The sequence below is a fragment of the Leptinotarsa decemlineata genome, unplaced genomic scaffold (genome assembly GCF_025532065.1).
Source record: "Leptinotarsa decemlineata unplaced genomic scaffold, Ldec_3_MD MMD2_tig00026294_RagTag_RagTag, whole genome shotgun sequence".
Classification (NCBI taxonomy): Eukaryota; Metazoa; Arthropoda; class Insecta; order Coleoptera; family Chrysomelidae; genus Leptinotarsa; species Leptinotarsa decemlineata.
This window is the reverse complement of record NW_027412674.1, coordinates 13,611,465-13,635,805: the sequence shown is the minus strand read 5'-3', so window position 1 is coordinate 13,635,805 and position 24,341 is coordinate 13,611,465. Positions and strand designations below refer to the sequence as shown.

General features: G+C 35.7%; 1 protein-coding gene and 1 long non-coding RNA gene across 2 annotated transcripts in view; both read right to left on the bottom strand.

The window, feature by feature from the left end:
- Positions 1 to 24,341, bottom strand: part of LOC111511875 (very long chain fatty acid elongase 7-like) — a 42,272-nt gene that overhangs the window by 2,317 nt on the left and 15,614 nt on the right. Inside the window, exons 2-4 of the mRNA XM_074180467.1 lie at positions 15,626 to 15,816; positions 3,706 to 3,837; positions 3,071 to 3,313 (exon numbers count right to left, since the gene is read on the bottom strand). Coding sequence (XP_074036568.1) covers positions 3,071 to 3,313; positions 3,706 to 3,837; positions 15,626 to 15,816 — 566 coding nt within the window. The remainder of the gene's footprint in view (positions 1 to 3,070; positions 3,314 to 3,705; positions 3,838 to 15,625; positions 15,817 to 24,341) is intronic.
- On the bottom strand, positions 10,288 to 15,619 carry LOC141484857 (uncharacterized). Its single transcript, XR_012466845.1, has 2 exons — positions 13,507 to 15,619; positions 10,288 to 13,446 (listed from the first exon to the last, which is right to left on the bottom strand). It is a non-coding gene; the product is annotated as an uncharacterized lncRNA (long non-coding RNA).

Genomic DNA, 24,341 nt, shown 5'->3' with positions numbered 1-24,341 from the left:
TAAATTCAAATCGATTTCTTGACATGGCATTTACAATCAAATCATTGTGCACATCAGCAGATTGTTCCCAGGACATGCGGCGTCTACTCATGCAATTGTAACCACTTATAATCAATATACATATAAAACTTTTCATTTCACTTATTGAAATGTCTGCTTTCTTGTTTTTCTGCGAAATATATCTGTTGGTGAAATGGGTAATCAAATTTATTACTTCTTCATCTAAGAAAAGGAAGAATATTTCAGGAGGTGATAGTGAATGACTTGCAGTTTGTTACGGTAACCAATCCGATGTGTTTTTTTCTATATCAGATTTGATCCAATTGTATTTTTTTTGCTTCTTGCTGTTTGCCTGCTCCTTAGATTCTAGCCACTTTTCTCTTAGTAGTTGAGGAGGTATATGATCTTCCGGATCACTTTTTGAAGATTCATCATCATCATCATTATGAAAAAATTCAGCTTGGACATTTAGTTGAGAAGCAGGAAGATTGTTTATAGACACAAAGTCCTCATCTCCTGAATCTTCATTTGTATGATTATCACAAGCATGGTTCGGATGTATTAAAACGACGTCAATCGCAGAAGTGGGTGTTTTAGCTTCATTTGGCAGATCTTCAAACTTGCTTCAAGCTCCTGGTAATTTAACTGGCGAACGTTATCTTGAAATGCTGGAAAATGCGTAGTGTAGCGATACCAGACAAAGGTACCATCACTGATGTTAGGCACAATCATTTCAGTGCCGCTCTTATATTTCAATACTACTTTTGTAGGACGATTCATCTTTTTGCCCCAAAATAGGCCTCAGTTTGAGTAATAACATCTTCGTTCGAGCGGAATTTCTCACCGATGAGCGGTTTTGTGGGGTCAGAACAGAAAAAAGTCGCGACCAGCTCTGGAGGAAACGGGAAGAAGCAGAAGCAATTCATGTAGTTTAGCCATTGTTTTGATTGGCTTTTTACACGATGCGTTGTCTTGATGAAACAAAATGTTTTTCTCCGTTTCTTTACAATTTCGGCCATCAAGCGCACCAATATTTGCTGTTGATAGTATTTCCCTTCTAAAAAGAGTCGCACAACCACGCACAACCCAAAATACCGAGGCCTTTGGACGAGGTTCACTGGTTGCTCTCCACTCAGATGACAATCATTTTGATTACGGAGTGAAGTGAAGGATCTATGCTTCATCCATTGTCATATATCGACGCGAAAATTCCGGTTTTTATGTTTAAACATGGCCATACACTTCTCAGAATCATCAAGAAGTTCTTAATTTTGGTCAACAGTATGCTTGCGCGGCACCCGATTTGAACTGAGCTTTAACATAGTCAAATAATAATAATACGTTTATTTACCAGCAATAGAAAGAGTTTCCAATACATCATATGCAATTTCAGATAGAATATAAATAAAAGAAAAAAATTCGGCTAATAACCTAGCAATTGATGCCGCAAAAAAAAACAATCAATTCTATGAAATGTCCTAGATATGGGTAATAAACATCGAAAGAACCCAATAAAACCTGTGCATGGGAACTCTTTACTTATTGTGTTACCAAATAATTTTCGAACAGTATTTACAATATACACGGTGTTCCTTAAACACATGCTAATATTTAAGGAGATAATTCATAGACCCATTTTAAGAAAAAAACTTCCTATGGACGTATGTTCTAAACGCCTTAACTTTTGAGACACAGGGTGGCAAAGTTTTCAAAAATATAATCAGTTTTTTTATAATAACTGAGATAATTTTGTAGACATCTTTGGCATATTTGGTACATATGTTCCATGCCTCAAGGCGCATTTTCTGATGTACACAAATATGTATTTTTTCAAACAGTGGCATCCCTACGGGTTTCGCATTGAATATTTTTGGGGAAAAAGTACTACGCCAATGCTTTCTTTTCAAAATGGAATCATTTTTAAAATCCTCATTTATTTTTGAGAAAATTTGATCTCCTGGTATTTCTTTGTCCGACGCATGATTTTCACTCAAAAAAATGAAAATCGACAGAAGGCAAATTGAGAAATTAGATCAATTCTAAAATGAATGAGAATCTGAAAATTGCTTCATAACGCATTACCGATTCCCTAATAATATTTGAAAACATAATCTGTAAAAAAATTAATTTTTCACAAAAACGAGTGTTATTTTATTTTGTGACAGTAAGTCTAAACGAATAGCACAAATTTGTTAATTAGTAATAATACCAAAACTGATTATAAAAATTGTTGGAAGTGGCCACCTGCACTTAGTATGCATGCTTCCGCCCTTCTACGCATGGAATTACGCACCCGTTCAAATATTCCCGGCGTATTTCGTATAGTTTCACACGAGGCAACTATTCGCTCTCTTAAATCTTCTGAAGTTTTAACGGGAGTTTTATACACAAGAGTTTTAAGGTGACCCCATAAAAAAAAATCTAAACTGTTGAGATCGGGGGATCTTGCTGGCCATTGCTGAGGTCCTCCGCGACCTATCCAACGATTAGGATAAACTATATTTAAATGGTTTCGGAAAATTACACTGAAATGAGCAGGGGCGCCATCGTGCATGTACCATATTCAATTCCTTAACGCAAGTGGCACATCTTCCAATAACCCAGGTAAGTCTTCTTCGCGAAACTGTAAATAAGAACGACCACCAAGGCGTCCTGGTAGAAAAAATGGGCCTATTAGATGATCACCTATAATTCCTGCCCATATATTAACCGAAAATTGGTGTTGGAAATGGGTTTCGGTTATTGCATGGGGATTTTCTTCAGCACACACATGATTGTTATGGAAATTTTGAATGGCATTCCGAGAAGAATTAAATTATATTGGTCGTTCTATCGATTCCACTGAAGATTTCATCACTTTTTCAAATATTTTGTGTTGTTTTGAAAATCAAATCCTATACCTCTTAAAAAATCACCCGTTATATCGGGTCGAAACGGCGCTGTAGGGTGACGGATGTTTTTATCTTGGGCTGTGGGTTTCATCCTACATTGGTATTGCATTCGAATTTTTGGAACATATTCGAAACGGTTCTATAACTTCATCAGTTTAAAAGCAATCATTTTCACTTACCAGCTGAATCTGAGTTAGTGCTTTCTTCAAAAAAGTACTGTTTTTCCATGTACTATCAAGTACTGTCATCAAATAATATGTGAACATCAGGACATGTACGAAAGTATTAGCCATAATAATCCATGCTCCGACTCCTCCTGCGAAAAATCGGATTCCAATCCACGAGCACAGAATCATTATAACGTGGTGATAAACGTGAAGAAAACTAACTTGCCTGTAGCTCTTCCGTAGAACGAAGAAGACCTGAAATATAATAATTGGGATACTTTTAGTTCACTCTGAAGTAAATTCACTATTTTGTCACACAGGCGCATTTCTCATATACTGACACTTTTTCTGCAGTGGAAAATTCAACTATCCACAGAAGAATAATTTAGTCGTCTAGTCGAACAACAAGATTTTGGTAATATTCAAAAGTTTAGCTACCGTCTTCCCAAGAACAGGAAAATTTCCCAGCTCAGAATCAACGAGGTCTTAGTTTTTACCTTGCGATTACTAGCATTAGCACATTTATACATTTTACAATATCAAAAAACATCGTCGAAATCGAGAGGAAAAAGTTAAGCTCGAGTTAACTCGAATTAGAAAGTGGATTTGACTTATCTTTATGTGAAAGTATTTTGATGAATATTTACCGTATCCAAAAGATCCAGTACTTTCAAATTGAAAAATTGTATAGCTATCGACAACTCATATAACCCTTGTTCGTCAGTGGAATAAGTGAGTTTGTCGCAATTAAATGGATCTGAAGCGAATGTTTTCCATCCCTGTGAAAATATAAGCGAGATTATAACGGATAAAACATTGAAAAAAAGTGGTGGTTGTATCGATGGTGTTAATTTATGAAAACTCAGTATATGTTCTGTTGATTTCATGTGGATTGTGTTTCATGCAATTACAAACATTATAATAGATATCTTTTCCCAACATTAAAAGATCACAACACAACAAAGTTTTTGTTTCGGGGTTGAAATTAGATGATTTTAATGTATTTCCACGTGTTAAAACCGAAAGTGACCATAAAAATTATATATTAGCTCTTGTTTTCAAGATATAGTATCATTATATTAAATATATGTATATTGAGTTTTCAACAAATGAAATATTTCATCACCAACAGTTGGTACACATGTTTGTTTACATAACACCCCTCTCATCAGCTGTTCTTAAGTAGTAAACATAACCTATGTGAGTTTGTCAATTGTACGCACGTGGTTGCTATTGAAATTATCGTGTGACGTTGATTTTTAAATTATTTTAAGTGCTGATCTGAAATGCCTCGAAAGTGTGTGAATTCTGTCGATAGCTTTTGCTATATATGTGGTGAAATAACATTTAAGGCTCAGAAACGTAAAATGACACCTATCGTTAAGACAGCCTATGAACATTATTTTGGTGTGAAAGTTGGGGACCAAGATAAATCATGGGCTCCTCATATATGTTGTAATTCTTGTTCCGTCATATTGCGAAAGTGGCTGAAAAATAAAAACCGGGCAATTGCTTTTGCAGTACCTATGGTTTGGCGTGAGCCTACCAATCATACAGACGACTGTTATTTCTGCTTAACTCCTCCCATTAAGCAAGGTTTATCTATGAAGAAAAGAGGAACGGTTGAATACCCTAATCTCCCATCTGCTCTTGGGCCTGTTCCACACTCAGACAATTTGCCAGTCCCTTCTCCACCCCAAAACTATGAAATTTCAGAGGAAGGTGATGAAGACTGTTTAGAAGGAGCAACCCATCCTTCTACATCCTATGACCCTGATTTTGAGGTAAGCGATAGGTCTAGTGATCCGCACAGAATTAGTCAAGTAGAGTTGAGTGACCTTATAAGAGATCTTCGCTTGTCTAAGGAAAAGGCTGAGCTGTTAGGGTCAAGACTACAACAGTGGAATCTTCTAAAACATGATGTGAAAATATCTCAGTACAGACAGCGTCAAAAAGATTTGCTTCCTTTTTTTGAGAAAAAAGAAAACCTCGTAGTTTGTTCTGATGTTAATGGTTTGATGGACTGCTTGAATTTGGATCACACTCCATCTGAATGGAGACTGTTTATAGACTCTTCAAAACTAAGCTTAAAAGCTGTACTTCTGCATAATGGAAATCAACTACCCTCTATTGGGTATGGTTTCACATGAAGGAAACGTATATAAATATGAAAACACTTCTCCAATCAATCAAATATGAACAACACAAGTGGCACATCTGTGGTGATCTGAAAGTCATTGCTATACTCCTAGGAATGCAATTAGGGTTCACCAAGTACTGTTGTTTTTTGTGTCTGTGGGACAGTCGGGATAGAAAATCTCACTATAAAAAAATGAACTGGCCTACACGAGACCTAAACTCTAATGAGAAAAATGTAGTTTACGAGCCTCTTGTAGATCCTAAGGATGTTCTCCTTCCCCCATTACATATTAAGTTGGGACTAATGAAAAACTTTGTGAAGGCCATGGACCAGGAAGGACAAGCTTTTAAGTACTTGAGAGCAAAGTTTTCCAGATTGAGTGATGCTAAAGTCAAGGAAGGCATCTTTATTGGGCCTCAAATCCGTGAAATCGTAAATGATCCTGCTTTTGACATGATTTTAACAGGAAATGAAAAAAGAGCCGGGGAAGCCTTTAAGGGGGTTGTACATGGGTTTTTAGGTAACAAAAGAGATGATAACTTCACAGCATTGGTTAAAGAGCTTCTTTAAGCTTACCACCAACTTGGATGCAACATGTCCTTAAAAATTCATTTTCTTCACTCTCATCTTAATTTCTTCCCACAAAACTGTGAAGCTGTGAGTGACGAACATGGAGAAAGATTCCATCAAGACATTGCCTTAATGGAACAGAGATATCAGGGCCGTTGGAATGAAGCAATGCTTGCAGACTACTGCTGGTCTGTGTGTAGGGATGCTCCAGAAGTGTTTTATAAAAGACAAGCTAAACGACAGCGATCTTACAATGAATCGGATGGACTTAATTGAAATTTGGTGGTACAAACTTCTTTTATTTGTCAAAACACTAAGAATAATGTTTTTTTCTATTAATTCTGTACTTAAAATATTCTAAAAGAAACATAACAATATTGTTTTATGTACTTTCACTTTTCACGTATAGTATAACTACTCTTCAAGATTAAGTACTGTGTATCTCAAAAACCAGAGCTAATAAAAATTTTTCATTGTTATTTTCGTTTTTATCACCCCAAAATTAGTAGAAATCGACTAATTTAGTGTAGGAAACATTCAAAAAATATTTTTTTGTTGTGTTGTGAGATCGGGGAAAATAAAATTATCTGAAAGAATAATTCGTTCAGGCCTACACTGACCTAACCTACACTGTAAGTTAATGAACTGACACCTATCAGAAAACAACTACTCCTCTGGGTAATACAATGACAAACAACATGTTTGTCACTGCTCCATCTGCCTGTGAACGAGGTAATCAACCGCAAATACGAAATTTGTCCAACTCCTCGTATGAGGAATAAAACTGAGACTGGGTGTAAATCAAATTATCTACGAGAATGAGCAGAAAAAAGCTAAAAATCAGAATTTGCAAAAAAAATGAACAGCACCAATGTATAAAGTATATAATTTTCTATCGATCAGTATACAGTGCATTTCTTTAATATCCCCCCTTTTATTTTTTGAACGAGTCAGCTACAAAAATTGAAAATGATGAAATTAATGCATGAATACTTTATTTTGAAGTGAAATTGACAGATTTAACTTCCAAGATGGCGACTGGGCGCCATCTGGAAAAAAATTAAATGATAAGGGGATCTTGTGACACATCATTTTGAATCTCCTGATGAATACTTCACAACTCTAGAATATGAAGTCAATTTCTTCACCTACTACAAAATGATGGAACATTTAATGATTTCTTGACGACAAACACATTAATATCGATATTTCTGGAAATATTTCTTTTTATCTGCCATATGGCAATTCCAACAACCCGATAAGGTTTGTTAAGTTATTTTTTGTTTATAAAAACGTCAAAACACGTCAGTACGACAATGTATATCATTGTTCAGTTAGAATATTCTCATTTAGTTTTCGGTTTTACTAGTAGAGAGGTACCACATCAACAAACTCTAAAATTGTCAATTCTTGTCCATTGGAAGAACACATTAAAGCATTTTTTCAAGGTGCGACGCGTAACTTTCATAAGACCGAAAGGATTTTCAATGAACTTTTTCCGAATCTGTAGAGAATATTTGAGGGAACTTGTATCCAAATCCACAACTACCAGTAGTGTACATAACAAAAAACCCCCAGGTTATCCATCCATTCCGAAAGAACAGCAAATGCAAATAATTGGTGAGATGGTAGTAAATCCTGAACAGTCTACTTATTCCGACGCGAATGTTTGTGAGGTGTCTCCTTCTACTGGGTGGAGACTTTTGAAGGGGAATTGGTATCATCCATACAAAATTTAAAATGGTACACCAATTAACTGAAGATGACCCTGATCAAAGAACAGAATTCTGCGAAATCATGACGGAAACCATTGCAAGGCATCCTACCTATCTCCACAATATTTGTTTCAGTGACGAATGTACATTTTTCTCAACGGCAATGCTCACAGACAAAATTGCCGTTATTGGAGTGACACTCACCCTCACATTTTCCGGGAAATACATACCCAGTATCCAGAAAAAATTGAAGTTTGGGCAGGAATATTGGGAAACCATTTTGTAGGACCTCTATTCATTGATCAAAATTCAACAGGGGAACTGTATTTGTATATGCTGGAAACTAGTGTTGACCCTCTCATCACTGAAATCGTCGAAGCGAATCCTAATGAATTAAATATGGCTATTTTATTCCAACAAGCGGGAGCACCACCACATTACTCCAGACAAGTGATTGCATTTTTGGATACTACTTTTCCCGGTCGTTGGATTTGCCGTCGCGATCCTACAGAATGGCCAGCCCGCTCGCCGGATTTGACACCTTTGGACTTTTTTTATGGAGCTATTTGAAACAAGCCGTATCATCTACCATCTTTTCACATTTGCACATCAGAATATTAAATTTTTTGATTTATTATAGAATTTAACAGCTTCTATATATTACAAATAAAATTGTAAAATAATTTGTGCTGGATGTAGAAGAGTTGGCAGCACTGCTGAAACACATCCACTGTTCAGAAGAAGGGGAATTATACTGTTCTGTTCACAGCGGATTTTTTGTTCACTGTCAACCTAACCTTACTTTCTGGTTTCCAGTACATGTGCTCATTGAAATGTCTAATCGCGATTGTAAGAACTCTGCTGACAGTTTTTGTTATATTTTTGGTAAGTTTGTTATCAAAAAACACCAAAGAAACATTACAGACTATGTGAAAAAGGTTTATTTCTCATATTTTTGAAATAAAGTTGGTGATCAGGATAAATCTTGGGACCCGCATAAGGTATGTTATGTTTGTGTTGAAGATCTTAGAAAATGGTCAAAAAAGAAAAAAAAAGCCTCTGAGTACGCTGTTCCTATGGTATGGAAGGAAACTAGGAACGATACTGATGATTGCTACTTCTGTAGTATTGATATTACTGGCCATAACTCGAAAAACAATAAGGTAATAAGCTACCCTAACCTAATTTCCGCTATCCGAGCAGTAAGGCACGATGTAGATTTGGAACTAGCACTGTATGGGCAGCAGTTTTCGAAATTTTTTTACCAAGAAGGTGATTTAGTGTACTGCTCAGACATTCCAGGTCTGATCAAAGACTTTGGTGTTGAATACAAAAAAAGAAAACTGGAGGCTGTTTATTGATAGTTCCAAAACTAGTTTAAAAGAGGTTTCATCACACAATAGAAACACTTTTGCATCTATACCTATTGGCCATTCTATACATATGAAAGAGACCTATGAAAACCTAGAAATAGTGTTGAATAAAATTGGCTATTCGGCTCATGGTTGGATGATTTGTGGTGACTTGGAATGAACATGCATGATTCTTGGTCGACAAGGCGGTTTTACTGAATTTCCATGTTTTTTGTGTGAATGGTACAGTAGAGCAAGGGATCAACATTAGTGCAGAAAGAACTGGCCTCTGAGGGAGTCTTTAAAACCCGGCAGAAGAACATTCTCCGCAAAAACCTTGTAGATCCTGAAAACATTCTCTTACCACCTCTACATATAAAGTCAGACCTCATGAAACAGTTTGTAAAGGCATTGCCTAAAGATGGACCTTGTTTCAAGTATCTTTATCAGAAATTACCAAACCTTTCAGAGGCTGAACTTAAAGAAGACGTCTTTGTAGGACCCGGCATTCGGGTAAACTTTGAAACCACAATGACCATACATGAGAAAGAAGCATGGGTATCTTTCAAGCAAGTTGTTACAAAATTCTAAGGAAATGTAAAAGACCCAGAATATCGTACCATTGTAGCTAACATGTTGAAGAATTTTAAGAAACTAGGATGTTTGATGAGCCTGAAAGTCCACTTCATGATCAGTCATCTTAATTACTTCCCGGACAGTTTTGGAGATGTTTGTGAGGAGCAGGGTGGGCGTTTTCATCATGTTATTAAATTGATGGATGAAGTACAGTAACTCACCATGTTGGTTCGATTACTACGTCATCTGTTGGTTTCGGCTCTGTTTCTATTATTCTAACATTTGGGTTCACGTCGACTCCTTGATACCACAGTAATGGTCCATCTGATGAACTAAGTTTATGTTTTTTCACCGAAACTACAACTCTCTGTTCCAAAGCGTCATATTCTTTCATTGTAGATGCTGTTATGTAGAAATTTTTATTTCGACATCACTTTTAAGATTATCATATTTACGAGTCAGAGTTATTCGAGCCTCTGCAATTTTATCGTCGAATGCTTGACGTGCATCGCGAGCAACATTACCTATTGTGGATTGTATTGCCGCTTGTAGGTCTAGAAGTATGACCTCCTTTATTACATTAATTTCTTCCTCGAGATATGATACAGTTACACAATCACTCTTGTCAATTGGTTCGCTTGTATTTTTCAATATTTTTGTTTGCATGTCATAATGACCATCTATTGTTAATTTAAATCCTTTAGCGGGAGGACATCGAATGACATTACCACCCCATTTTCTTTTTCTACCAAATTCATCTATTGTTTTAGACATTGTGCAGCTACATGATCTTTTCAAACTGATATTTCTTTCATTTACATTATGCTATATACTTTGCAGTAATTGGTTAGGAAAATAGAAATGAAACAAATAAAATTTTTATTATTTTTATATTCATCAAAGTAATTTGGTAAAAGTATTACATATACATACACAATACATTAATTTTACATCACAGTTTGCTACACCTTATTATTTATTTATGAATACCTTCATGAACATCAATATTGAATTTTCCGGTTTTAACGACATCAAATGGTATTTCAGTCATTGAACTCGGCAGACAAGAAATTAATCAGTTGATCCAGTGGACTCTCCTGAGGATGTGATTGTTGAATGATATTATTTATCCAACGAAGGTATCATTCGAATCGTTTTGATAAAATTCAATATCATAATGACCCCAAGAAAAAGTGTGGGTAGTATTCGGAATGATAAATCTTTTATCGTCGTGGTATGATAATGCAACTTCATTTTTCAATTCAATATACATATCATGCAACACGCTTCTAAATGAATTTATCTTTCTGAATATCATACCACCATGTTCGACGATTTTTTGGTAATCTTCGCATGTCAATTCATTCTGTATAACCGATCGTTTTAAGAATGAGAGAGTCGGTATCTGTGTAAAGTAAAGAGACATTTTCACCAAAGTGTTGTTTGATGCATCCATAGAAAAAGTCATACATTACTGTTTTAGATAATTCTAATATAGAAAATCCTGAATATAATGGTTTATCGTAATGGACTTTAACTTCACCCAATTGAATAGCAACGTAATTATCTGTGAAAATTAAACAATTTTTGAAATTTGGTTTGGATATGAGAGTGCTGGCCCCTATATTTTTCTTTATATTTTCCCTATGAGTAACGAGTCTTAACATCAATTCGGTTATCTAAATTCTCCATTGTCTTTCCATATACTGCATTATTCATAAGTTTACAGAAATCTTTAACAGATTTGTTGTTAGACCTATTACGCATTTCTGTATCAAGATCTATATAGGGTTTCATCCAACATGATTTTTTGAATTTCAATACTCTATGTGTATTCATCACAACCAAACCATTTTTGATAGCTTGCTGTAGATTTCTATAATGAACAATATATTTTCTTTTATTATTCAAATTTGGAATCAATTTGGTAATTTTCGATTGCGTATAAGGTGGTATCAATCTTTCAACTGAAAATGGAAAAGATCAGAATGTTTATCATGCAACTCTTGTGGATAATGGTTGTCCACTTCAAACACATACCCATACGGACTATCAGCACTCACATTCATCACATAAAGATTAAGAATTTCATTAGTTGTCAACCCTGTAAATTCACTTGTTGGTAGAGGTTGTGACATACTATGACCGTATAGATTTGTTGCATCTAAATATGTGATGAATATGGAAGGTTCATTGGGATTATAATTTGGTGAAAATTTATTATTTGCTATATGTTTTCTCTCGCTACACTGACTAATTTCACCTCGTATACCTTTTTGAAAAAGTGAATCATATCAATGTCAGTTAATAATTCCAATTCAATATTCGTATACTTCAACAAAGCATCCCAAGATAATCCAGGTGCAGTGTGATAATGTGCCGGGTCTAAGTTATATATCTCTAAACTTGTGGCGCGAAAGTTTTCAAGAATATCACATAATAGCAATACATCCGACTTCAAATACAAATCAGAATATTCACCCAAATTCTATCATATTCATTATCTGATATATGTTCACAACTGAGTTTGTCATAAAACTGATTTTTTGTCAGAAGTGATGGATAATTCAATTTGTCAATGTCATCAACGAAGCTATATGGAAATACACATTCCTGTCTCTCAAATTGAATTTCTCAATTTTTGGAAAATGTTTGTGCATCTCCATACATTGATCAGAGGTCGAGTTAGCACCCAACTTCTCCAACGGATTAGTCATGAGTTTATAACTATCGATTAATCTCATTTTGATATATTTGTTCCTAACCCTACCATCTTTATCGGTATAGGTGTGTGAAAAGAGATGCTTCGTGAAAGATATATATATATATTTATCTTCAGTTTGCGGGATAACATCAACTTCCTCTTTGTTCTCATACAATTCTATTATGAATAATTGGCAATCATAACCACTTAAATTATGGAAAATAATAGGTATAAAATTAGGGATTTTGAAATTCAAATAACATTTTGAATGAGCGGCATGTGATCTTTTTTCCCTGTGACATAACAGTGATCTCTAACTCTGACTTCTCCATCAATAAATGGTTTATTACATATACCGAGGGTTTGGTGCATCCATTGGTATTGGGTATCTGAGATGATTTTGATATCTCTTTTTCAAATCATCTTCAATGCTTCTCACAAATTTCTTAGCAGAATCTATGCCCCTATATGTCACAAATTTTGACAAATAATAATTTCATGAACATTTTATCAAATAAGCAAATGAATAAGGAACATGTTTAAATGTTTTATTCGTGTATGAACTTTCATGATTTGGCCGATTCACGTGGATTGGTTCAAGTACTGATTCAAAATCAGCATATACTACAAATGGCACACTCATTTGTCTCTCAAAGTTTTCAAACATTAATTTATTTGACGCAACCATCCTACCATATTTATTGCTCTCAAAATTGGTGGTTAGTGTTGTAGTACTAATTAGATTACAATAATTCATTTCATGACGTAAAAGCAACCTCTCGTTGGAAAAATACATCAAACATCTATCACAAAAATACTTTTTGTGTTCATGAGCTGATAGTTGACTAGAAACTGATCTTGAAACATCTTTGATGCAACAATAGTGACTATTACAGGAGTCATCAGTTACAAGTAACAAATTGACATGTCTCCGGAGTCTTCTCTGTGAGTATCGCAATGGACCAATCATATCATACTTCATTTTACCCTTGTTGAATATATTCTCTAAACCGTAAACATTAATTGAAATATCATTTCTATTTTTTCGAATATTTCAATACTCTTATTATCAACTTTAACCGGAAAATCCATACCTGTGACATCTAAAACATTGGAAAAATGTGGATATGACGTAGCCTCGGACACTACCATTTGCAGGATATAATGTTGATGTTATAGCCCAGGCAAAACAGTGTTGATCCTCATTACGAACATTCACGACAGCTTTCCTCCATTCAATGCATTCGGCAGCATCACATATGAACGTCCTCCCAGTGGACTGTATTTATTAATGTTGACCTCGAGAAACATCATTTTTTCACAAGTCCAACCTAAATTACAAAAAAAAATATTACTATTCAATCTCGTTGAAATTTACAAAAAATAGATACCTGAGTCACGTTCCTGGAATTCAGTCGTTTGAGCCACAATTACATCGCGGAATCCATCAAAAACTACATTCAAATCAGAAGATTGGTCACCTATTTCATTTTGGGAATTTAATGACTTCGTGTCCCTCGAATCTTGAGTCTGAAGAATATAATCCCCAAAAACTTCCATATTCACCTTGATGCTTTTATGGCTCCTGATGGCCGATTCCATAATTCAATGACCTGCTGCCTAATCTCATTAAAAAATGACATGTAGTCAGTGAATACAACCGGACCCTCCACCCTGTATGTAGCAATGCGGCAATTGAATGCATTCGTTATAATTTGAACACCTTCAGACAATTGAACACATGCATTATTTTTATGACTCATGGTTCTTCGGTGAAAATTCACTTGGGTCATAGGAATTGTCACATTACAACAATTGCATGTATACATAGGTGTTGCATAACCCACTCTCATCCGTTTCACTGAAGGTCCTCCTTTGATGTAAACTGACATGACCAACACTCATCCGCTTCTTAAATACAGTCTGATCGGGTTCCTTAAGACGTCATAGCCAACTCCACCTCTCAGCTACATGCGCCAACCCAACCTCTCAGCTAGATGCGTTATAAGATATCGATACGAACAGACAGTGATCGTTGCGCTATTGTAGAGGACAGACGCTAACACAGTCATCGCCGCCTGCGCGTCACCATCGACAGCGAGGGTAGAGTGATGCGTTACGTCACAGTCATCTGTGCATCGAGAGAGGTAAGGAAACACCGATGAATACGCATAACTCAGCCACACGCCGTGGAGTGCATATCTCGCTCTCCTACCGTTGAACGGTTGCTGCTATGACGTCACACCACTAACTTGGTGGGCTCACACCGATGGAACATTCATTACTTGGAGGATCTTTGGAGTATGCAGACGTATGTCTGTACATAGACACGCACATGATAAACCCTGTACCGTGCATTCTCACACACACACCAACCAAATGTAATTACGTCATTATGTCACTCACACAAAATCTCATACGAAAAATAATTCTGAATGATCCATGCACCAGACACTTCAAGGTCACATCGCCTTGATTTTACTAAAAAAAAAATTATTATGTCATAGTGTTGGGGGAGGCCCAGAAACAGATGTTATCTACTACAAAAAGACGTTTCTTTCTGAAGTCTTTAAATGACTGATGACATGAAATTCATAAAAGACAGATGAATTATTTGGAAATAACGATATCTCGTGAATAAACTTTGGTGAATATGCCGATTTCAGTAGAGATAGAAAGATTTATTTCATACTCCTGGCATAGACACGGTCATAACAAACCGTAATACGAATTGAAATGTTTTTGTTGTATTTTAGGTGAACTATAAACAATGTGAAATTTTATAGACGTTTTCTTTCTTCATTATAGAATCTACTGGGGGTTTACTAAAAATTGAAGTAGTGATTTTGCATTCGTCACACTGTAGTATGGCGATTTCCGTATTTGTTCGAAGCTGCTTAAATGCTTTGACTTTTTCTGTGGTTAGATCGGTTTGTCGTAGTTTACTGGTTTTGAGTGTCCCGGCTATATCTTGTCGTAGTTTTTCAGTTTAATTTTTTCGCATCTCCTCTGCAGCAGTTATCAAATCTTCCATTGGTAGTTTTTCGAAGTCTGGAGTGACGTTGTATGGTGAAACACTCACCACACGTGAAATGTTTTTTGTCGAATCCATCAAATATAAAAAGACTTTGAAACCTTCCAATGTAACTGCTTTATGGGCGTTCATTTTGGTGTTCGCAGATATTTGGAAAACTTTCCTGACATCTAGATTGGCTTAAAAAAAATCAAATACGAAAGTTTTGATTTTTCCCGTGGATTTATTGATATCATGGGAACCGACTCTCTGTCTTCTCTATCTCTCACCGTTCATGTTTTTCACTGACACTGTATTTTGTAAAATCCTTCTGTCTGTTCTGTTGTTCAAAATTTTGTTCCGCTCCGTGGAATGAGACAATGCATCATTTCTTGATTCCAGATATGTGTTTTCAGATTTTGTGTTATTAATTTTCTGGTGGAAGTTTATGAAAATATATGTGTGTCTGAATATTGAGAAACTATATCAATACTTACTTCGCAAAATATGAACGCATTTAGAAATATTTGTAAAGTATTATAAACCAGCAAAATGTTCTTGATGTTGAACGGTTTTCTATTTTCCATTAATTTCGGGCCCAAATATTTGACAATGTAGACGTAACTGGCTTGTATGGCCAACATATATAGTGGTGATTTGAAAAGAAGCATATCGTCTGTCCTTCTATCTGAAAAAAAAGTATCAAAAATTAAAATGTTTGATGATATGAATCACGTTCATATATTATGCATTTCCAGCAGCAATATTGTAAGCCTGGTCCATTGGTACATTTACTCTTTTTCTATTGATTTACCAATATTGAAACTTAGAAACAAAGTGCCTCATATCGACATTCAAGTCAAATTATAATTATCAGTGTTGCGGATGATATGGTATTTTTTCATTCATTTATTCAATTCCAACAATGTGCTTGTTTCATGATCTTTGGTTTATAGTTCACTTGATAGAAATTTCAAATTAAAAAACGATGTACTTTGTTTCAGTCCTCTAAGTACCGTAGTTTTTCGGAAATAATTATTAAAAAACGAATGTGGTAAGCCGATAACGTCACGGACCTACTCCCGCTTCTTGTTCGATTGACCAATAGCGACAATAGAAATAATCAACATTGCTAAATCGTGAAATTTACGAAGCCTATAATTTTCAATTCAATTATTGAAGTGTATATGAATCCGTTGACGTTCCAAATGATGAAGAATTCTCTACATGGAATAAAATGTACACAAAAAATCCATGTTTGGAAATATAGGTCTTATATTTGAAATTAGTACACAAAGTCGAAAGATCATGAAATATTCACCTGAATCAGGGGTCTCCAAACTACAGCCCGCGGCCAAATCCGGCACGCCAGTGTCATCAATCCGGCCCGCGACAGCCAATGATTACCTAATTGTTGTTACTATTGCTGTGATAAGTTGAAGAAGAAAACACAGAATGATAATTAATCGGTTTTATTTACTTGCAAGGTAAAACTTAACGACAGAAAGTAAGTATCTAAGTTCAAGCATATTAATAACTAACAAATAATTGAAATGAATCACAGTAAAACAAAAAAACTAATGAGATTTAAGTAATTGTGATTTTCCACCGACAATACTTTGTAGTTGTGGATCAATTTCACTTGTACCAATTATCAAAAGAGATTTAAGATGCTCATCGGTTAATTGAGATCTGTAAACATTCTTTGTGTACTTCATCTTGGAAAACGTTTTCTCACACAAGTAAGTAGTACCAAAAACAGAAAACAACTCACGAGCAAATTTATGCAAATTATCAAATTGTTCCAGTGAAAGACTCTTATAAAATTCCAACAAAGATGAATTTTGATATTTGTTCTTAAGCATATCACTGCACCGTAAATCAATAATTTCCATTTGGACTTCCGGAGCCAGGGTTTCAATGTCAGAATCAAAAGGATTTTGAAAAAGCTCAATTTCATTCGCAATGACATCAAAATCTGAAAAACGAGTATCCAAATTTATCTTCAAAGCACTCAAAGTTTCGATTTCAAAATTGACGGGAAATTCAGTCTCTGTAGTGTGGCTGAATATTTCACATGTTTCAAAATGTGTGAAACATTTTTTACGTAATTGCGATTGAAATAGTATTATTTTCTGCCTGAAGGATTTGATATTGGTGTATAAATCAGGGAGAAGCTGATTTTCTCCTTGCAATCTCAAATTCAGTTCGTTCATATGATGTGTCAAATCGACATAGAAGGCTAACTTTCTAAAATTTCGATATCTGCTTGAAGTTCAAAAAAGCGCATAAGGACTTTTTCGCAACTAAGCCAGCATTCGGCAGTATGAAATGGTAAATCATTTTCTTTAATCTGTTGAATAAACTCGCGGAATTGTCGGTGATTCAGCCCAGTGGATCTGATGAAGTTAACAACTAATATGACTGGTTTTAGAACTTCAGACATATCCAAACATTTTCCGCACAAGGACTGTTGATGAATGATACAATGTAAGACTAATGGTTTTGAACCACCATCATTTTCTACAGCCTTTGACACAAGTGCAACCACTCCTTTATTTTTACCATACATATATTTGCCTCCATCAGTTGTTATAGAATTCAAATATCTTCATCGAAGGTTCTTTTTATTAATGGCATTTTCAACCCCCTCAAAAATATCTGCCCCAGTTGTTGTGCCGTGAATACTATCAATATCAAGAAGTTCTTCATACACTTCATAACTTTTATCTACTCCGCGAATAAAAATCAACACCTGAGCAGTATCTGACACATCCGTTGACTCATCCAATGCTAGAGAAAACCATTCATTATGTCCATTTTTGTCAGACAGTTGAGATGATATATTTTCTGCGATGTCTTGCACCCTCCGAGCCATGGTGTTTGCTGACAAACTGACACTTTTAAATAAATTGACCTTTTCGGGGCACATTTCTTCGGCTACAGCAATCAAGCATTTTTTTATCATTTCTCCATCGGTGAATGGTTTGCCACGTTTTCCGATTTCATGAGACACACGAAAGCTGGCGCGAGTTGTAGACTCTTGTTCAGTATTCGCTTTGGTAAACAAAGATTACTGTGATTTGAGTCCGCGTTTCAAAGCTTCAAATTTTTCCTTCCGCAAACTTCCTGTATACTTGGAGTAACTTCGAAGATGTTTCGATTCATAGTGTCGTTTAATGTTATAGTCTTTGAGAACAGCTATGGTTTCATTACAAATTAAATATAGCGCCTCATACTGGACACAACCACAAAATACTGAAAGTTCCATTTTTCTTGGAACGTTCTGCATTCACTGTCGATTTTTCGCTTCTTTTCCATAGTAACGAATCACACATAAAACCAAACAACAACCAAAAAATTAAAAATTGAAGTATCAATGAAAGTTGAAGATTGAAAATTATTATTAACAAAAAATGAAAAATGAAAATTAAAAGATTCCAAACCAAGTTATGTCACGACGTTTCGATTGTTAGTATCCTCAATCGTCTTCGGGTGATAACTGGACTTATTCCTAGGAGATCTGACTATTTTTATTCATTTATAGGCCATTCGAGTGCTTTCACCTATCCCCTCTTCCCTCTCTCCGCTTCAATGGCTTTAGCGGGAGATGATCGTTTGGCGGGCGATGGTTGTTTTTCGCTTGATAAGAGGTTTCCATATGTTACGTGTCTCTACGCTAGCTTGACTAAATGCGTTGTTGGACAAGATATACGCGACTTCTTTGAATTTTCTCCTAAACCAGTGTTCCTCTTTGTGGATAATTTCAGCTTGAGCCCACTTGATATTATGTTGATGAGTCCAAACATGCTCAGCTATTCCGGATTTGCTGGTTTCTGCTCGCTGTGTGTGTTTCTTGTGCTCAGCAATGCGAACTTTGAATGACCTTTTAGTTTCAATGATGTATGATTCTCCGCAGTCGCAGGGTATCCGGTAAATGCAATTCTTGGAATCGCAGTCCGCTTTTGGTGGCCTGGTTTTCGTGAGGCTGCTACGGATAGTGTTCCCAGATCCGAAACAGGTCCTGATGTTATACTTGAACCCAATCCTTCGTGTCCTTTCCGATAATCCTCTGATGTAGGGAAGTACAAGTACTGGTTCTGGTGGCTTCTCTTCCTTGTGGAGCTTTTGCTGTCTTCAAGCTAAAGCATGTTTTACCATCACTCTGGAGTAACCATCCCGTTGAAAGTCATTTTTGATGATGCCTAGTTCCCTTTCGAGACCTTCCTTTGTATTACAGAGCTTGAAGACACGGTTTAGTAGTGTCTTGATGATTCCTCTCTTAGTCGACTGATGGTGGTTGGATTTCTGGTTCAGATACTGTCCTGTGTGAGTAGGTTTTCGATATACAGATGTTTTCCATTTAGTGTTGGTCCTCTTCACCAATAAGTCTTAGAAAGGCAATTCGTTGTGGACTTCCTTTTCCATTGTGAAAGTGATGGAAGGACTTACGTTGTTGATGTGCTTCAGGAAAGTGTCTAGTTCTGCATTCCCATGGTTCCATATTATGAAGGTGTCGTCTACGTATCTCAACCAGACTCGGGGCTTCTTCAATGGCCAGAGTTTCAAACCACACCCATATGTGGCTATAACCGGTGAAAGTGGCGATCCCATTGGCAGTCCCTCATCTTGCGTAAAAAATTCCTCCTTCAGTTGGAAGTAGCAGTTTCGTACACAGCATTCTAGTAATTCCATGATTACTTGTATCGGTAAGTTTGTTCTATCTTTCAGGTCCCCATCTTCGGAGAGCTTCTTCTGTATGATTTGAAGTGCGTCTTCGACAGGAACGTTGGTGTAGAGGCTTTCTCCGTCGAAACTGATCAGTTGTTCCTGCCCTTCGACTTCGATTTCCCCTAGTAGTTCAACGAAATGCCTTGAATTTTTCACAAAAGATGATGTTTTACCTCGCAATGGTTTGATTATTGGTAGTAAAAATCTGGACAAATTCTGAGTGGCTGAATCTCTGGAGCTAATGATCGATCTGAGCGGAACATCTTTTTTGTGGATTTTGGGTAGTGAGGGGGCTTACTGTGGTGCGGTGTAAGCGATGATCTCCCTTTTTCCGAAAAATAGACTTGGTGTTTTTTCAAAGTCTGGTACAACTCCGTTTCAATTGATGCAGTAGGGTGTCTTACGATCTTCGTGGATTTTCCTTTCTGAAGCACCTCTTCATCTTCTGTTCGTAGAGATCAGTATCCATCACAACAGTAGCGTTTCCCTTATCTGCAGGTAAGATCTTGATGGTGTTGTCTCTACGTAGCCCGTTCAGGGCTCTTCGTTCTTCATTGCTGACGTTAGAAGTTGGAACTGGTTCTTGATCTAGCTGATTTTCCATCTAAATTCTTCTGCCTCGATCTGATCCATAAGGGAACTGGTGGATTCTACTGCAGTTATTATTTCCAAAGATTTCTTTATGTCCGTGAGCGGGCGAGAACTCATGTAGTTGTCTTGTTCTCTTCCTGCATTTATGAATTGTTTCACCACCAACTTTCCCCACTTCCTGTTGTGGGTATTCTCCATGTCTTGTCGGATCTTCAATCTTGGCAAAGATTGGTCCATGATCCTCTTCCAAAGTCTCTCTTTTTATTTCTAAAAATCGTTCAGTGGCATCCTGCATCAGAGTTGACCTCTTCCAACGGTGGTAATTAATTTGAAACCTTATCAGTGCTCGGCTGGCGCGTTCCAATATGCGTTTAGCTCTCTTTCTTGGGATTGGCGATTTCATTAAAAAACCTTTGGGTATGATGTTGTTGTCTCTAGCTCTGCACAAGAAGCTGAGGTGAGTTTCTTCTTCGGTAAGCGTGACTATAGTCTTCTCATATCCTCAGAATAAGTCGCTGGTTCCGGATCCGTACCGGGTATGTATAAAAATTAAAAGATTCCAAACCAAGTTTTACTTTTCATTTTTTGTTAATAATAATTTTTCATTTTCAGCTTTTATTAATATTTCAATTTTTTATTTTTTGATTGTTGTTTGGTTTTATGTTATTTCTTTGTGAATTCAGTTTTTTTGTTCAATGAAATTGTTATTTTCGGTTAATATTTTTGATATTTTTCAGGAATTTCAAATCAATTTATATTATATTAGACAATGGAAGTCCGAACTGATAAAATACACCACGAAACGTCAATCACCTTCAAGTATCTGGTACCATTGTTATTTAACTCAGGCAATAGCTACCGCCCTAGGTAGTAGAAATTCCATCTCTTTGGAATTCATGTTGTACAAGACCTAAATGTAGATAAACACAACCAACTACCTCTATAGGAAATATTTTTGTAGAGGAATAAGCTATTTTATAAATGATTCCGTTAATTGACCCATATACAAAATCCTGTGGAGTTACAATTTTCAGAAAAAGCTATAGCACCTGGGATTGTAGCTGCTATGGAAATGGACGAGGTACCTCCTCACTTTTATGTTCCTTCAAGAGAATATCTAGATGATCATTAAAAATGTTAGTTCGTCAGACAAAAATCTCTGAATTTTATGTGATAACAAATAGTGCATTAGTGTTATTTTTTCCAGTACGAAAACATACTGAACAATTGAAGGAAATATAGACATAGATTTTTTTCCAATAGGATATTTTGAACAGTTGAAGTGGTTGAATTTAGCTCATGAGTAAGTCAAATAAATGAAGAGATGAAAAATTCGTTGGTGGAATGAAAAAAATCAAGAAATGGGTGGTTCAAAATTTCTCATTTTACAAAAGTTCTAAATTGGTAGATATCAAAAGTAAATGAAAATTTCATCACTGGGATTTCAGCTGTATTGACTCCTGTCAATACAATTGAAAACTTAGGGGTGACGCTTGACACTGATCTTAGATTCACTAGTGATGTTGGAACTTTAATGGAAAAGGCTTATATATCATTGGAACTGTTGAACTGTAACCGTTTTATTTTGAGCCAACCTCTGAAAAGAATGATCTGTGATAGTTTGATGCTAAATCATTTCAACTACTGTGACTTCATATATGGGCCATACTGATATGATTCAGATAAAAAAAATAATATAAAAAGTGCAAAATTCTTGTTGCCGCCTAATTTATGGACTTCGTAAGTGTGATTCAATTTCTGAAGCCTTTAAAAACTTCCGCTGGCTCAATATGAAAAATCGTATGATTCATCATTTGGGTTGTTTTGTTCAAAAAACTGATTACCCTACCCCATTCTCCACTTTTAATACAAAAACTAATTCTGCGTGAATATATTTACTCAAGAAACATTAGACCTAAAAACAAATTGACTATGCCGCAACAATGCACTGCACAGTTCCAGAGATTTTTTTTGTTGCTGTAAAACTCTATTATTCATCGCCCTAGCAATTGAAGAGATTCAATGTCAGGAAATTCAAATACAAATATAAAAAGTACATCTATGATAGTCAGATATGTCAACTTTTGCTCAATGGACAAACTAATATACAATAGATCAATTGAATTGAAGGGGTTATATTTTTAGGAGTGATTAATTTTTTGGGAAAGAAAGTTTTTGGCTTTCTACTACTCCATCTGATACAAAAAAAGGGGTGAGAGAATCTTCCAAAGAAAGGAAGGAAGTAATCAATTTGAAACTCTATACATGAATGTGTAGATCATGCAAAGAAGTAACTTTCAGATACAAACTGTATCTTCATATAACTATACACATTCATGTATAGAGTTTCAAATTGATTACTTCCTTCCTTTCTTTGGAAGATTCTCTCACCCCTTTTTTTGTATCAGATGGAGTAGTAGAAAGCCAAAAACTTTCTTTCCCAAAAAATTAATCACTCCTAAAAATATAACCCCTTCAATTCAAATAAGATTCCTCTTGGCTGGGATTAAATCAAATAGGTGAATGGATGTCATTAGGATGTCATCAATGACATAAGCAGATCAAGCTTATTCCGTGACATTCAAAATCGTAATTCATGAATGAAATGTGTATAATGTTATCCAATTTGGTACTGAAGAGCCTCAGGGCAAGTGTCTTAAGGCGAAACACCGGTGTATACCAGTTAGGGTGACAGTGTTCTATGTGAGTACAATTTATTACCATTCATTCAAAGTAGAATCATGTGAATGATATCTGATTCTCATTCCACAACAAATGTTTGAAATACAAACTGAGTAGAGAAAAGTATCTTCTGTATAATTCAGTGTTTATATAGAAGTATTTGTTTCGAAATAATTATTTTCTTTCGTATAATTCAATGTTTATAGGAAAGTAGCTGTTTCAGGAGGACTTTCTTTCAGTTTGTATCTGAAAGTTACTTCTTTGCATGATCTACACATTCATGTATAGAGTTTCAAATTGATTACTTCCTTCCTTTCTTTGGAAGATTCTCTCACCCCCTTTTTTTGTATCAGATGGAGTAGTAGAAAGCCAAAAACTTTCTTTCCCAAAAAGATCAATTAAATTCAATTATTTATCAACTATCTCCAGAGCGTAATCACAAATGTTATGAATGTAGTTATATTGCCTTATATAAGACTTTTTTAATAATAAAACAACGATAAAAATAAAATAAAAACAATAATGAAAATCAATTGGCGCTCCGGGGCGACTTTATTGATTCCAGTGGCGCATTTGCTTTTTCAGCTGCAGGAAAACCCGGAAAAACCTGCAGCACCACATCATCTGAAGATCTTGATCTAACAATATCCTCTCTCTTTGAGACAAAATCTAGGGTGTCTCCAGAGGCTACAATAAATTCAATGCATCGCCAGAACACTTCGTGACACGACTATCGTCAAACTTAAACCAGTCCTTTCCGTCTTTGACCAAGACGTAATAACGACCAAATTCAACGCCACAACCACAGTGAACAAGGACTGCATGTGTATTATAATAGTGGTCTGCTAGGTTGAAATGTTCATCTATTTCGAACCTTCCAAAAAGTTTCTTGCTTCCGTTAGAGGTTGAGTCTTGTTTGAAAATCATCAGTGTTATAATTAGATTGACTGGTGCCTCAGATATACTTGTTTCCTTATAACAGTTACTTAGTTTGGCGAATGTTTGACGATACAGTCGATCATCACCTGTTGAAAATTCCATTTTCAGATGATTCAACAATAAGCTTTGCACGGACTGGTTATTAGTCATATTAGGAAAAGCTAGATGGAGTTCCAGAAATTCACATAAGTTTTCGGTACTTCTTGAACATTTACCACAAAGTAAACAAGTGAGGATTTTTCCAGCAAAAGATTTACAAACACAAGACGT